At 38.3% G+C, this 15,823-nt stretch overlaps 1 protein-coding gene across 1 annotated transcript; it reads left to right on the top strand.

Annotated features, from left to right (window-relative positions):
• The first annotated feature begins 12,156 nt into the window (after positions 1–12,156).
• Positions 12,157–14,384, top strand: gas1a (growth arrest-specific 1a). The gene has a single exon (XM_057361469.1). It carries the CDS (start codon positions 12,786–12,788, stop codon positions 13,578–13,580), a length of 795 nt encoding a protein of 264 aa, XP_057217452.1. The 5' UTR covers positions 12,157–12,785; the 3' UTR covers positions 13,581–14,384.
• Positions 14,385–15,823: the final 1,439 nt, after the last annotated feature.

The following is a 15,823-nucleotide window of genomic DNA, read 5'->3' on the forward strand; positions in this document are numbered from 1 at the left end:
AATCTTTGTTTACTGTCTGCTAGTGTTGCACCGGTTTTCTTTGCTGAGAGCACTCTCATGAGGTGTTGCTTTTTAAACTGGCATTGTGTACGTTAGTCTGTGTTGGTGTTATGATCAGACAGGAAGGCAGTGTCTGTCATGTGGTCCATGCTTTTCAACGGAATAACATACACGCGACACACCGATCATAATGCACCTGTGTAATAATTTGTATTTGTATTGCGTGTTATTTTGGTGATAACTGTCTTTCAGTGTTCAGCTTGTTGCATTTCAAGTCTGGAGTAGCACAGTAGCACAGCTTTCCTGTGGCTCAGTGGTTAGAGCATGGGACTAGCAATGCCAAGGTCATGGGTTTGAGCCCATGGAATTGCACATAGTCAGAAACAAAATGTAAAATACAATGCAATGTAAGTCACTTTGAATAAAAGCGTCTGCCAAATATGTAAATGTATATGTATCATGTGGTAAGTGTGGTGGTATAATGATGTATTCTCACTTCTACAGGAAAGCACAGTAAGGTAAATTACCTTACTCTACTGTAGGGCTGTGTATTGGCAAGTGCCTCACGATACGATATGGGTCACGATACAATATATTGCTATGTGTAATAAAGTTCAAAGTAGGGAAGGAAGGAGGCGGGAACCGGCGAACATTCAAAAACTTTAATAAAATAAACAAACAATAACACAGAAATAAAAGGCCGGCAGCCACCTCACGGTCAACTGCCGGCCACAAGAACATAAATACAAACTTAAGACATGTCCGGGCCCGGTCCTCTCTCGTCCGTAGTCCTGTCGCTCCTCCTCTTATGCTCCCGATCTCCTCCGTGAGACATGTGGGACCGGAGTGCGCACAGCTGATTCCCACTATCACTCACGCCACCGGCCCGCCTCGTTGCCTCATGGCTCTCGTCCCGCCTTCCTCGTTACACTATGTATTTTGATACGATACACATTTGCGATATATTGCAATACTTTAAATAGAAAATGTAAAAATGCTGTGCACCACTGGGGGTTTTCTGTAAGGATAAGTGCAGGGTTGCAACTAACGATTATTTTGATAATCGATAATTATTTTTTTCGATTAATCGATTAATCAGATAAAATGTAATTGCATCTTTTGCTTATAATAAGTAAATCAGATATGGGAAAAGTATACACAACTGAACTCATTAGCCTTCTCCCAAAATGTTGTGAATGTCTCCATAATTAACACACCTGGTGAGTTGATTCATGTGTGTCATATTAGAAGCAACTGACAATAGTCTCTCCCAAACGTGGGAGCGAGGGGAGGGTCGGCCAAGGAAATATATTTTTTTGTGCGATGAAAAGTGAGATATTTGTCATTCAAATGTAGTGAAGTAGTGAAGAAAAAGTAATACTTAAGTACAGATACTCAAAAAGTGTACTTAAGTACAGTACTCAAGTAAATGTACTTCGTTACTTCCCACCTCTGAACTAAATAAACCACCAAATCAGGGTATTTAGCCTATTATGTACTTTGCAAAGTGCAAACGCCACAAATTGGGCTTTACTAATATAATCTTTAATTTTGTCATTTAAAACACCTCTCCCCTTCAAACTTTAAAACTGCGCAGCTTGAAGAGATGCATGCAAAACACGTCTGACTTTAAAACTCCGCACCTCTCGCTGCACGGAGAGACACGTCTGACTTTAAAACTGCGCACCTTGCGCTGCACGGAGAGACACGTGTGACTTTAAAACTGCGCATCTCGCGCTGCACGAAGAGACGCATCCACGCAGAGAAACGTCTGACTTTAAAACTGCGCAGCTCATGCTGCACGGAGAGACACATCTAAAACGCTAATTTTAAAAGGGAAGACGACGTGCTTGATTTATAACCGCGCAGCTCGCAAGTGACGTCACAGACCAACTAATCGATAATGAAATTCGTTGACAACGAATTTCATTATCGATTATTATCGATTAGTTGTTCCAGCCCTGTAAAATATCCCTTACCTCTGCAGAGTGGCCATGATGTGCGATGCATGGACCTTTAGATCAGAGGTTTGGGTTCTCAAACTGTGGATTGCGCCCCTCAAGTGGGTAGCACAGGGGAATAAGGTGGGTCACACAAGTCACTTGGCTGTTGTGGTGCATTACAGTGAAAACAATGAACATGGGCAGTATAAAACCCCTGCTTCATCCGTGCTGTAAATGCGCTGGTGTCACATCCGTGAAAGCACATGTCATTGTTACTTTTCTTAATAAACTTTTTGTCTAATGCACTGCAGTAGCCAAGTGACTTGTGTCATGGCTTGCGAAGCTTACAGACAGCATTATTTTATATAACTCATTATTCCATGACTTATTTTGAAAACCAAAGCACACCCACACATCAGCTCTGAGAGCTCGAAGCGTTCTTATATTTTTCGCCATGCTCGCTTCCACTAACTTTTGTCTGAATGTACAGTATATGACATGAATTAAATATATATATATAGATAGTAGAGGTATCACTATCGATACACTATTGAAAAAAAAAATTTGAATATTGAAATGTGATTTGATGTGATAGAAGTATCTGTCTTCCCCATTCAAGTAGATGGACTTTAGTCTTGCATGGCTAAAATAGCTGCCCATAGGCGTTGCAATATGGCTGCGAGTTCCACGACTTTGCTGTTGCTGTTATGTGTTAGGACATGATTGATGTTTTTCATCTTGCAACAGTGGTGGCCTCACACAGTTAGGGTAAATGAAATGGAGTTTTGCCAATATAATGCCTTCTCCTGTGGCGGGATCACGACATAAGGCCAATTAATACAGAAGGCCACAAAGCAAACATTCCACAAGACTCTAGTGGAAGGGCTCTATGTCTGCTGTGCACTTAATTCATACTACCATGTTTCTTCGTTCAAAGTCGGCAGGGAATAGATTTGGTATGAAGACGGGGGTGAGGGGGGTTGGGGGCTCCTAAACTGTTAACAGAGCACTTGCATGGGTACTTGGAAGTTTTCAGGTCACTACTCAGAGGCCTCAGTTTCATGCTCCAGAAACAACTTTCAGTTCGTGAGAGGAACATTTTGAGTATATTAAAAACTGACCCTTTTTTTCCACTTAGAATTAATGACTGGTGACAACATTCTCCTAGTGACTTATACTTACATCACAGTACATTTCCCATTGCATACTAGAGATTTCCACTGTTTATGAGTAGTGCTGGTGTGTATATCAGGAGGCAGAAGGTGGTCTGATTCCTTCACGAGTAAGGGGTGGTGTGCGTGTATGCTTGTGTGTGTGTGTGTGTGTGTGTGTGTCAGTGCTTGGGAGGTTGTGATTAAGGTGTTCTTTAGAAGGAAAGACCACCGGGATGCTGTGTGTGTATATGTGAACGAATATTTGTGTATGAGAAAACGATAAACCTCCCATTGGTTACTATTATCATGTTACAGCATTTACAGAGTCTTTATTGATCAATATCTGAATAGTCTGACAGAGGGCAGACAAAGGTTGAACAACATTACAGAAAAACCTGCTTGCAATTATAAAATTGGAGGATATTTCCTTAACAAGAAATGCATTATTCTAGTGTTATTCTTGAATGTATTATGCCTGTCAGTGGATAGGCCAAACTGTTGATGTAGACTCGCTTATCTTATCTGTAACTTTAGTTGCTTTGCTTTTCCAAACCCAACATTCATTAGTATTGATCACCTTTTCCCAATAAAAGACATTTGTTTGCCATTTACTGTTAGCATGCTTCTTTGGGACACTATATTGTGTAGGAGATTTTAAAGTTGAGATAAACACAGAAATATGTAAAGATAATTCTTGACAAACAGAAACTATGATGTATTTTGATCATGTTATAATAACACTAGTATAGTTATAATTTTTATGTTGCAATGATTTTGTGTAAGCAGCTTTTGTGTACAGACATCCCAAACTGACAGCATGTATGCTTGTTTCTGAATTACAGTGTGTCTAATAATGATCTGCTGTTATATTGTTTGTTTTGAGTTAGTTGCACATAGCAACCATGATGATGCACTAAGAGAAAGGCAGGATTATTGGAATTGGCATTGGCAGGTTCCTGCAATGTTTTAACTTCTTATGTTTGGAAAACAATAGACAGAGTAGAGTACCGCAAAGATGACGTATTTTAGTATGCAAACCCCGGGAGTGAGTTTTAGCACTTTTGGTTCCATCACCCCAAAGTCTATGGGTTTTTCGAATGGGTTTTTGTCAAGAACACTAGGTGGAGAACCCAATTGCAGGCAGGCGTGAAGGGGTTTAACAAAACAAGACTTTAATAATAAATACAAAAGACGAAACAAAACCCACGATGGGGATCACTGAACACAATAACCAAAAGCTTTTCAAAAAGAGAAAGAAAAACTTCCCAATATGGGGCAAAACTGAAACTAAGGCTAAAGAAATAAACCAAACTTACAGACACGGCAAGAACTCGGGGAACAGGTAGACAAACGCACGAAACACAGCACATGGTAAGGGTTCACATACACAGTACAAAACGAAATCCACGAACACAAGACAAAGAAACAAGAGGGTATTTAAAGGGAAGACAAACAAGGGATAACGAGCGAGGGCAGGTGTGGAACATAAGACACGAGAGAGAGACAATACAGGAAACGAGAGGGGCAGGGCCAATGACAAGACACTGGAGAGAACGTATATTATTGTCAAAAGGACAATAATATGTTTCCCTCCACACATAACCAAAGGCTTTGTCATGGCTCTGCTACAGGACCAGGAAATCCAAGACTAAAAGAAGCAGAACCATGACAGGTTTTTGTTAACAACAACAACAAAAAAAACAGTTATAACCTGCTCATGATTTGTTTTAAAGCCTTATTGTGTCTTTAAAATGGCGGTTGCAAACAAGTTGCAAAAAGCGACTACATGCTTTGGCAGGAACGTTAGGTGTCCTCACGCAAATAAATCTCACAAATAATGCAACATGGGCAGAAATTCATGGCGACCGTAATGTAGTCTGATTATAGCCTCATGTTAGCCTTTTTAGCTCTGGCGATTGTATTTAGGCTTTAAAATTGAGAAATATTGTGTTAAGATTATCTTGATAGACAAACGTGTAAACATCATAAATCTTTGTTAATCAAAAGTCAAGTTTTGCGATCTTCCAAAAGTCTCTGGGAAAAATGCATAGGCTTTCGGTTGGGGGAACCAGTGCGGAAGTAACTTCTGGGTTCGCTTACAAAATACGTAATCTCTGATGCACTCTATATGGGCAAATAAAAAAACAGATGATAATGAAATGCATTCTAATATTACAAATTTCTTTAGAGCTGTTATCAATATATATTGTTGTCAATATTTATAGTTTCAATTTAGAAGGAAAAGTACCTTTTAAATTACCTAGCAGGCAAATAAAACAAATAGTTATGCACAAGCTAATGTAAAAAATATGCAAAAAATGGTACTAATACCATTTAAATACAGATGTGTATACATTTGGCACCAATATGTACCTTTGAGGAATACTAATATGGACTCTTTAGGTGCAAATGTGGACATGTTGAAAGGGTACAGCCCCAGTGACAGCTAGGTACATTTTCTTACCATTTTTTTTGACAGTGCAGCAACATTCCATAACTTCTTAACTTTCTTGGCCAGAATAAAACCAGTTCATTTAGATAGTCTTGCTCTTTTTATTGTATTTTATCAAGATCACATTATGCATATTCCATAAACGAATATCACATAGGCTGTCTATTTATCTGGTTCTTTCATGCTATTAAACTGCAGTACGAAAATGTATAGAATAGAATATACTGTATATATTTAAAAAAACATGTTAATGGCACTTTAAAAACAATCTTGAGTAACATAAGAATTTCTCAGTGTAATAAAAACATCACGCTCTGCAATAAAGGCCCAAAACTCTACAAGCTGATTTTGAGAACCCTGAGCCCCTAAGAACCATGGATTACCCAGTACTACAAACATGACATGGCAATCACACAACATTACAACCCATGGTAGAAAACTGCAACCCCGCTGCACGTAAATCTAGTCTGACGTTTGAAACCTCAGTCTGAACCATGCTCAAGGAGGACAAGAAGCAAGTTCCTGATGGATTACTTGATCTTTAGGCAAGAAATTATGAATATGTCTGAAGACATCTGTGGGATTCCAGAGCCATAAGCAATGGCATTACAATGAGAAACCAGACACTAATGAGCACATTATTGCAAAATACTAGCATCTAGACATTGTCTTTAACTGAACGCCGCTGAGTGAAATGATGACTGTTCTACGGGAATTTTAAGACAATTATTTAAAATGAGCATCTGTTATGAGTTTATTTACAGAAATTGTTTTGGTAAATATTAGCTACGGCTTGCATTCTTAATGTAATAAGATCATATAAGATTCATAAAACACTCATGCTGAGCATGCATTTTTCCGGAGTGAGATTAATAAAATTGCCTCATACAGCCACATCTGATCACAATTAAAACAGATTTACGATAACTTCTTTAAAATTTCACTTTGACATGACACTTTTCAGCCGACAAATATCTTGAAGTTTATAGGTGCTCAAATCATAATACGAGAAATAATAAGGTTTATTACCCTGACGCAAACATGCTGGTTGTATCCCTTATTATTTTCTCATTAAAATGGCATTCAAATATTTTTGTAACAAATTCAAAGTTAATTTCAATTCATACAAGTATACCGTCAAGATGTCTGTTTTGTCTTTTCGGGCAGAAACTGAGCTCTGAATGTTGTGACTGACCAACCAGAATCAAGCCTTCTAGACAGCCGTGTAATAGTCCCACATAAGCCCATGCAGCACTCAATTAATATAGACCATTATTTAGAGCTGGAATCATTCCACGACAAAATAATGCAATCCTTTTTGGCACAGCCTTTCTTTAGCTGGACAACAGAGAGTTAGCTTGAGTATTGTATCAACACACAAACAATGAGTTGTAAACCCACCCTATCAGTCTAGGATATCCATTATTAATAATTTGTAACTCCACGAGTAACCAAATATGAAATAGCTCATTGTTATTTAACACTGTTGTTTTCAGTGACTTTTAAAACCTGAAACAATGTTCTTCTGCCAATATTTCCAAACCCAAAGCTATTTCGATTATTTATTGATTCTTAATCCTCTCATGAGAGTTACAACAAAGGTGTTTTCATGTCAATTGCATAATAGCAACTTGTTAATAGTGAGAATTGGTCCCTATACTAAAGTGTTGCCGTATCTTTTTTAAGAGTAAATGTGTATCAGGTAAATCCCATTTTAATGTAGGAGCTACATATGGAGCACCCAAATGTTGCTATAATCTAAAACAGATTTTTTTTATGCTAGAAGGCTTGACATAATATTTCTGCAATTTCCTTAGCATGTGCCACTATGTTGAGACCAAGAAAAAGAGACATGCAAGAGAGAGATGCAATTACGTGGGCCTGAAGATAAAAGATATTATTTAATCAAGCTGTCAAATTAGTAGGGTGGGTCTCAACTCCACAGCTGGCCGGACTAATAGCTGACCATTTCTCAGAGGAGGAAGAGAGCAAAAGATTACCCTTGTACCTCACAGATGGAGGCAGGGAAAATAATTCTGGCAATGAAAACAGCAGAGCAAAAAGGGGTGGGGGTAGTTTTAACAGTCCCACATCTGTTTATTTAGAGAAGAAACCATCATGTCATTTAATTATTCTATGTTTGGTGGTGGACAGCATTTATGCCAACAGTAATAGCTATTCAAAAACACAATTTTACTATATTATACAACTATATTTACACAACAAGAAAAAGGCAGAAATTAGCAGAAACATATCTAGACTTCCTCAATAGGATGAAAACCTTCATTTTCAAGCACATCTCGTTCTTCCCATTCCCATAGTGCACAAATCCTTCCTCAGCACCTGTTATTACCTAATTTAATCAGTGTTTAATAAAAAAAACTGTAAAGACAATAAAGAAGAAACACCAATTAACAGAAATTGTTAGAAAAGCCAAAGGGTGCTTTGGAGAACACAGAGATTGTATCTTCTCTTTGGCATTTTGTCCCACAAAAGGTGTTTCTCAATGGACCAAACAAGTAATAAATCACAAACCCTTTTATTAAATTACATGTCGACATTCTCCACACAACAAAGTTTACTGCCGTTCAATACAGGTTCCCTTCTTTCAATCTAGACTTCAGATTGAGGAAGTCTAGATTGTCTAGATAATTAGACTTCCAATTCACATTACCTACCTGTTTTGTTTTTACATCTCTATGACCTGACAGGTGAGGCCAGGCTCAGGCTCCTTGCATCACATAGCTGGGGCTGTGAGGGCAGAGGGTGGAGACATACGCAGAGTACGGACATATTTTGCTCTGTAGTATAACAAGTTTCAGCTACAGCTTTCCTGTCAAGCACCTTTTATAGATGCCTCTCAAAAATTTGGTTTGTGTTCTGCAGAAGAAAGAGAGTCATACAGGTTTAGAATGACATGATGGTGAGTAAATGATGAAAGAATTTTCATGTTTGGGTGAACTATCCCTTAAAAGTTACCTGGTGTGAATGTTACTCTAAACTAATATGCTTAAAAAATGTATTTGTGTTATTAAAAAACATTTTCTAAAAACACTAACAAATTGGGCTATTAAAAAATAATTATTAAACCCGGCCACATATCCAAATTTCTAAACTAATGAGTATCAGGTCTGTTTGATCTGCGTGACTTCAGCCTCGTCCTTTGATATCCAAAAATCATTAATGCTCGAAAAGAATGTTTGTGGTTGCCACTCATTTTTTGTAAGGCTTTGTTGTGTCTCATGCAGTAAAATTCCTCCATGCTACACGCCATGTTAGTTGGATTAAGGTCATGTCTGTGAGGGGTTATGTCTTTATTGGCCTGCCCATATGCACACACGGCATTCTTCCCCTCTTTGCAATGGTATGACGGCCCTTAGGCCTGTATAAATAGTCACTTATAGTATGGAAAGGCAAGGGGGCCATTTGTTGGAACAGCTGGTCTCTGTGTTTGGATGTACATGTGTGTGGATTTGACATATTATCTACTCTCAAATATGCTGTCAATTAGAAGACAGGATGGTAGCTGGTGTCAACACCAGGAAACGTTTTCAATCAAGGCTGATCTAAAAGGAACAGAATTCTGTCATTCTTTACACACCCTCTTGTCAAACCTGTATGACTTTCTCTCTTCTGCAGAACACAAAAGAATATATTTTGGTAACAGAAAACCATTGGTCCCCATTGACTTGCATTGGTTTTGTGTCCATACAATAGAATTCAATGGGGACCAACAGTTTTTGGTTACCAACATTTTTCTAAATATCTTCTTTTGTGTTTTGCAGAAGAAAATCGCACATGTTTAAAATGACAACAGTGTGAGTAAACAATGACAGAATTTTCATTTTGAAGGTGAACTATTCCATTTTTCCAACTGCAATGATACAGTAATAATCGCTGGATGATTCGCTTTTAGTTTTGTGTGAAAATGGTGATAGAGCATACTTTCAAAAATGATTACAATCATAAATGTGCTATAGATGCATTTTATATCTAATTTCTCAACAGTTTTGGACAACTCGATGGGGCAGCTGTCTATATCTCTATCAACATTAACAACAGTTGTTGGTGTGTTTAGAGCCCTAATAAAACTAAGAACAGCTGCACTGGAGTCAAAACATCCTACAGGAATGATAATCATTGCTATCAGAATTTGGAACCAATCCTGTGAATCTGCTAAGAATCAATTAAAAGCTTGGATAAACTAAAATGTGCCTTTACAATTTCTTTAGCATTTAGATCACTGAGTATAATTCTAGCAGATTCTAAAGGACTTGGTTCAAAAGGTTCCAAATCTTTAGCACCGGTTCAAAATGTTCCGAATTGTTAATTTAACTAGCAATTTAATGCCAACCCTTTAGGATTTTTTGTTCTGTCCATTTCAACTAAAAAAAACCTGGATGTTAAAAGAATTCTGGTGCTGACGTATTAAATCTCATGTTTTATGTCATATGGACAAACGTATTGGGACGCCTTCTAATGAACAGGTTTAACTATTTTAGCCATTTTTAGTATTCCGTGAGCACAACTGTACTAGAAATGTGTTTATAGTTGTAGTCATATTCTTGGATAAGGTTTGTGTTCTGGTTGTAGTTCAGTATTTCGCCAAATAAATTGGAAAAACATTCCAGTGCTGCAATGATTTCAAAAGAAAAGACGAGACAAAATTATGTGAGTTTAGTCTAATTACTGCACGAGTGAGTTTTTGTTTGGGGTCATCCATCAGGGTCAGGAATTTGGCAACAGCCCCTCACGGATTATTGTAAGGAATCTGTTTCTCATTATGTCCCCTAGAGAAAAAATCATAAATTCTTGTTTTTATACATTGGCAGCCCATTTTAAGCTATAAAATAATCCTAAAAAAATGCCTTTGTCCTAATGATTGCATGACAATAAATGGTAACATCTGACCATAATATTAATAAAGGAACACAATGTTGAGCAAATAAGCAACACATACTGTTAACCATATGTATAGACGATGAAATAAAATATGTTGATTTATTTCAATTGCGCCTAAATAACTTAAGTTTATAGAAAATTATTAATATTCATATGTACATAGTTTTTGTATGGATATTTCCTTTTCATGTATGACTAACATACATATGTTAAACGCCAAGAAATTCTAATAAACAGCTCAGAAATTCATGATTGTGTTTATTCTTTATTCATTGTTCTACATTTTAGTTTTCTCTTATAATCAGCAGGCAATGAAATGACTGTTTTTGCTGTGACTTCATTGTGTTTGTCCCGCAATTGCATTATTGAGACATGTATCACCATTTAAAGTTGAATTTCATTAATTTAAATGAATCCCCATTTAAAGTAATGGCACTTAGCTCGCTTTTTTGTCATGCATCTGGCTCATTTAAATCTAGCTTGCCAAATAAATAATTGTTTATAAAATATTTTCCTTATTTTATTTAGATCACTTGTAAAACCATGTAAAGTTGTTAATGAATTGCATTAAAGTAGCCTATAGAAAATGAGTATGGTTTGAAGATGCTGATGTGGTGATAGGCCTGTGTATAAATCAAGAATAAAAATACTGGGCAATCTTGATGCTTATTAGATACAGGTTCAAGGCACTTTTGTTATATCCAATTATTTTGCTCTTAAAACATCTGACCAATTCAACAAGAAGTATAGAGTTCCCTACATCCATCACCTGGAACTGCTGCAAAAAGGTCATTGTGAGATCTGACCATCCATAACTGACGTTCAGTTCATTGTTTAGGGTCAAGAGCTCAGTGCACAGTGGCCTAAAGGTACATTCCAAGCTGCGGAGTACTGTTTGAAACACAACCCCCCTTTGTGCTAGGTGGACCCACTGATCCTCAATCCAAAGCATCACCAAATGCAGCTCTTTCATGTTCAAGTGTGAACTTGCATGTTATCATTTTACACATAAGAAGTGCACCCTTTTTCAAGACTCCGTTACATTTTATATCTGAGCCCAGAGGTGACTTCACAGCCTTTGGCCAATCCTTTTCTATTGTAATTGAGGAGACAAAGCGGCTGAGCCAAGGGCTATCATTTTCAAACACATTCTTTTCCTGGATCAAGCTAAAATGACATTAGGCCAAACTACGTTTTCCATTTGCTGTGAAATGTAATATTTTATTTTACAACATCTTTTCTAAAGGGCAAAATCATATAAAATTGTATTTGGAATGAAAATAGCTAGGCTATGTATTTTAGCAAACGCCAAATTTGGTTGAAAAAATGCATCGCTCTCTAGAAATAAATTCATTACAGATGCAGTAACATGACTTTCCATGAGCCAGTTGTTACAATATTCCTTCATTAATGCCCATGTTTAGTGTAGTTTATATAACATACATGAAAATGACTAGACGAAATAAGACTTTTATAAACAAGAGCAGGAACATGAGGCATATTTAATAACACTTTGTCCATATAGACAGCTAGTATATCCGAGCAAGCTCGAGAAACATAAAAGTTGGTCTCTTCATTGTCTTCAACTCACTTTCTGCTCTGAGGTAATCCAAACCTTTTGGAGAGACCCGTGACGCCCCTCCCCCATTCCCCCGCCCCTTAGTTGACGTCGAGGTTCGCCACAACAAACGCTCTGACCAATAGGAATCCCTCAAACTTCCACACAAGTAGAAAGGATAAAGCTAAACTAGCGGGTCAGAAAGGGGCCAGTGTGTAAATTTGAACGCGGTTCATTTTCCTTCTGATGTTATCTGTTTGCGTTTTGATGCGTAGTTCATGACGAAAGACAAGAGGACACTGGCGAATCTACAAGTTAAGTCAACGGGTCGGTGAAATTGCGGGAAAACGTTATGTTAGTGAATAGCAACCGCATTTGGATGTGAGTGGGACAAGAGAACGGACGAGCGCCCACGAGAAAAACAGAAGTGGAAAGAGGAATCACCGCACTGTCAAACAAACAAACCGAGAAGATGGACTGAACGAACCGACCCGTTTGCTGGAAATAGCCGAGAAACACTTTTCACGATCTAGACATGGATTACGGGAAGGAGTCCTAATAGATTTACCGTAACTGTGGAAACATACAACTAATCAGACCCGCACTACAACTTCTCGACTACAATAAACTTTTTACCCGTTTTTGGATGGACCTCACAATCGCAAACACAGCCATGGTTTGAGTCGAGGGATTTTCCCTCTCTAAATGCAATGGAAAAATGAAATATGAATGCTTAAAACTGACCTGACGCCAGCCAAACCTTTACAGCATTCGACATGGCAAATTGTGCAGGTTTGGCTCGGGACGCACGCACGTTGATTTGGCCTTTCGCTTGCGTGCTTGTGTGTTTTAGTTATTTTTCCATCGCCTCCTCCAACCACGGCCGTAGGTTGATATGTTGGCAAGCCATAGCGAAGTGCCATTCCGAGCCCGAATGTCATTACGCTTACGATCAGTATTTGCACGCATGCGAACCCATCCTGACGGGCCAACGGAGGAAATGTCCCAGTCACTGCATCTCGTCGCTGGTTCAGTTGAACCTGACCAAAAACGGCCCGGCGCTGGAGGACTGTAGCTGCGCCTCGGACCCCCGCTGTCGGGAGACCAAACGGGCCATTGAGCCGTGCCTACCCAAAACTAGCAGCATGGGCTGCACCGAAGCCCGGCGCCAGTGCGAGAGAGACGGACAATGCCGAAGCGCCATGGGCGATTATTTACATCACTGCGGTAAACTGTTTAGCGGTAGCAGCTGCAGTAATTCCTGCCGCAGTGTCATCGCGTACATGCGAAAACTACCCAAAGCTCAACTCTTGGATACTTGCGTTTGCGATGGATCAGAGCGGACTATTTGCGAGTTTATCAAAACTAGTATGAGAACCCTTTGCTTTGACTCTCCTCATGTAGATGAAGAGGGTTCCGGCGGGTTGGACGATAGTGAAAACGATGACTATGAGGATGATCCGGTGGATTCAGGGTTCAAGGGGAACACAGGTTCTGCTCTTGTGGCATGTTCTGTTTTGACTTCGGTGGCATCCATTTTGGTTTCCTTGATCACTTTGAAGTCGAGTTAATAATCTACTGCGACACCTGATCGGGCATTTTGACATTTTCCCGGCTTTCAGTTGTCGCCTCCAAAGAGTACGAGTTAAGCTTTTTGTAGGAGTAACGTTAGTTCTCTTTTCCTGAAGTTGTCACATTGTAAATCTGCTTTGGTACACTATGCAAATTGACGGCTGTTGCAGATTGGACCATGGTGACCCATGCCTATTCTAAATTTAAATTGTCAAGCTACATTCTGATTCTGAAGTAATTTATGAACAAGGATAAAAACGTACTTGGGTCAGTTTGCCTTAAACAATTGGTGTTTTGTAAAAGACCCCACAACGTGAACATACTTATTTCCTAACAGAAAAAGTTTATTTTAATAATGAAAGGTTTTACTACAAAAGATGTGCACTGCCTTTATAAAACCAGATTTATAAATATGTATAGGATTTTTTATAAAGTTGCAAACGATTTTGCGTAAGTAACATTTGTAAAACGTGTTTAAAATGCTGGAATGAAAAATGTTTAGATATATTAGCAAGTATTTTGTAGAATTGATACAATTTATAAATATACCAGAGATTTGTGAGAGAAAACTTTATTTTTGTCGAAAAAGTAATCTTCAAAACAAAGGGTGATGATTCCAGCTTTAAAGGGAAGATTGTCATAATTATTTTCTTTAAAGATATTGTACAGTGTACAGATTTTCAGAGAATCTTTTAAATGTGTTATGTAAGATGAACTATTTACTGTGTAGAAATGTCTAAATCCACTGTATGACTGCCTCATTGATATTCTTTTTAATAGAAGGCATAAAAACCTAAGTACAAAGATTCAAACCGACTATGTCTAATTTATTTGTATTTGCTGTATTTTACAGCGTCATTAGAAAACGGACACGTTTAGGCATCGCATGGATTCTAGCGCTAAATGTAGAATATGCTAGCTTGCAAAGTGGTGCTTTTCAGAAACAGATTAAGTATTACACACACAAGCAGCTTGAAGCGCTGACACACGACTTAACAAACAGAAGTGTTTGCTGAAGGCATAAACCCTGATATTTGGATATCTTTAGAATGTGAACACAAAAGCGAGTGGCTTTTCCCTGGGGTGTCCATGTTGCATCTGGGCCAAGGCGGACAGAGGTTTATTTATTTTTCAATCACTGTGTTTGCTTAAAGGCCCATGTCTGCATTCCACCACCGCAAATAATACAGGACTTAAGTTCTGTCAAAACAGTAGCAAAACAACATGCGCTGCAAAATCATTATCTTGTAACACAAATATTTCATTCTTTAAATGCGTTGAACTTTTTAGCTACTAAATTGGAAATCCATTAGGACATTCCCTGTTAGATTTGTGTGAACTGATGTGCTTTATGTTTTTTTATGTGATTTTTCCAAAAAGCTTCTTATCTGTAAACCATGATAATGGCTTTTGCTGGTCAGCTGAGTGATAATTCACCATATTAAGAGGCAGTTTGTAATATAGCTTATACATAAATGATGTCATGCAATCATCATCATCAATTATTGTGGACATCAAATCATATTAATGTAGAGAATTGCATAAATTGTAGAGAATTGCGTAACTATTTCATATAATTTTTATGGGTCAGCTTTAAGTCGTTTGCCCAGACATCTTATTATATTTTACTATATCAAAATACACTCTATATAGATGTTACCTCAAGAACTTTATCACTTCATGCCACTTTTATTGCCATTCTACCGTATCAGAGAATGTACGGAATACATATACATGTTGTTGCCTCCATATCAGATTTAATCATGTTAAGTTATGCCTCTATCTCTCAACGTCATGCTGTTAAAACCCACCACTCTTATTCTTATTCTATGTCACTGGGGTCTTCAAATGCGAGCGATGGTTGCAAAATGTTTTATTAGAGTGGGGACAAGGGCCCTTCAGCCAGCTGAATGGAGGAGAAGTCGAGTGGCACTTTTGTCATGGTAATGTTAAGCACATAATAGTTCAGCAGCACAATGCCCAGGCACTTCATTCCTCTAGAGCTCGCTGACACCTCTTCAGAGCTGAACCACGGGGTAGCATGTGGGAAAGATCTGCTGGCCCCTGGTCCACATACTCTATGCGATCCCCACGGCTGCCTATATACTTCGTCAAGCATTGGGGGGTAGTTGAGGACCCCGTTTTTTCCTTGAAATTCCCCTGCGCTCAGTTTCAGCCCATCCAACAGGGCCCAGCATGTGCTGTATGGAATAATGGGAGAGTACTTAGAATGGGCAGTTGG

Source organism: Triplophysa rosa, linkage group LG2 (assembly GCF_024868665.1).
Source record: "Triplophysa rosa linkage group LG2, Trosa_1v2, whole genome shotgun sequence".
Taxonomy (NCBI): domain Eukaryota; kingdom Metazoa; phylum Chordata; class Actinopteri; order Cypriniformes; family Nemacheilidae; genus Triplophysa; species Triplophysa rosa.

Bases quoted from the DNA above. Each gene is read 5' to 3' on its own strand.
- gas1a (XM_057361469.1), top strand. From the start codon at position 12,786: ATGGCAAATTGTGCAGGTTTGGCTCGGGACGCACGCACGTTGATTTGG.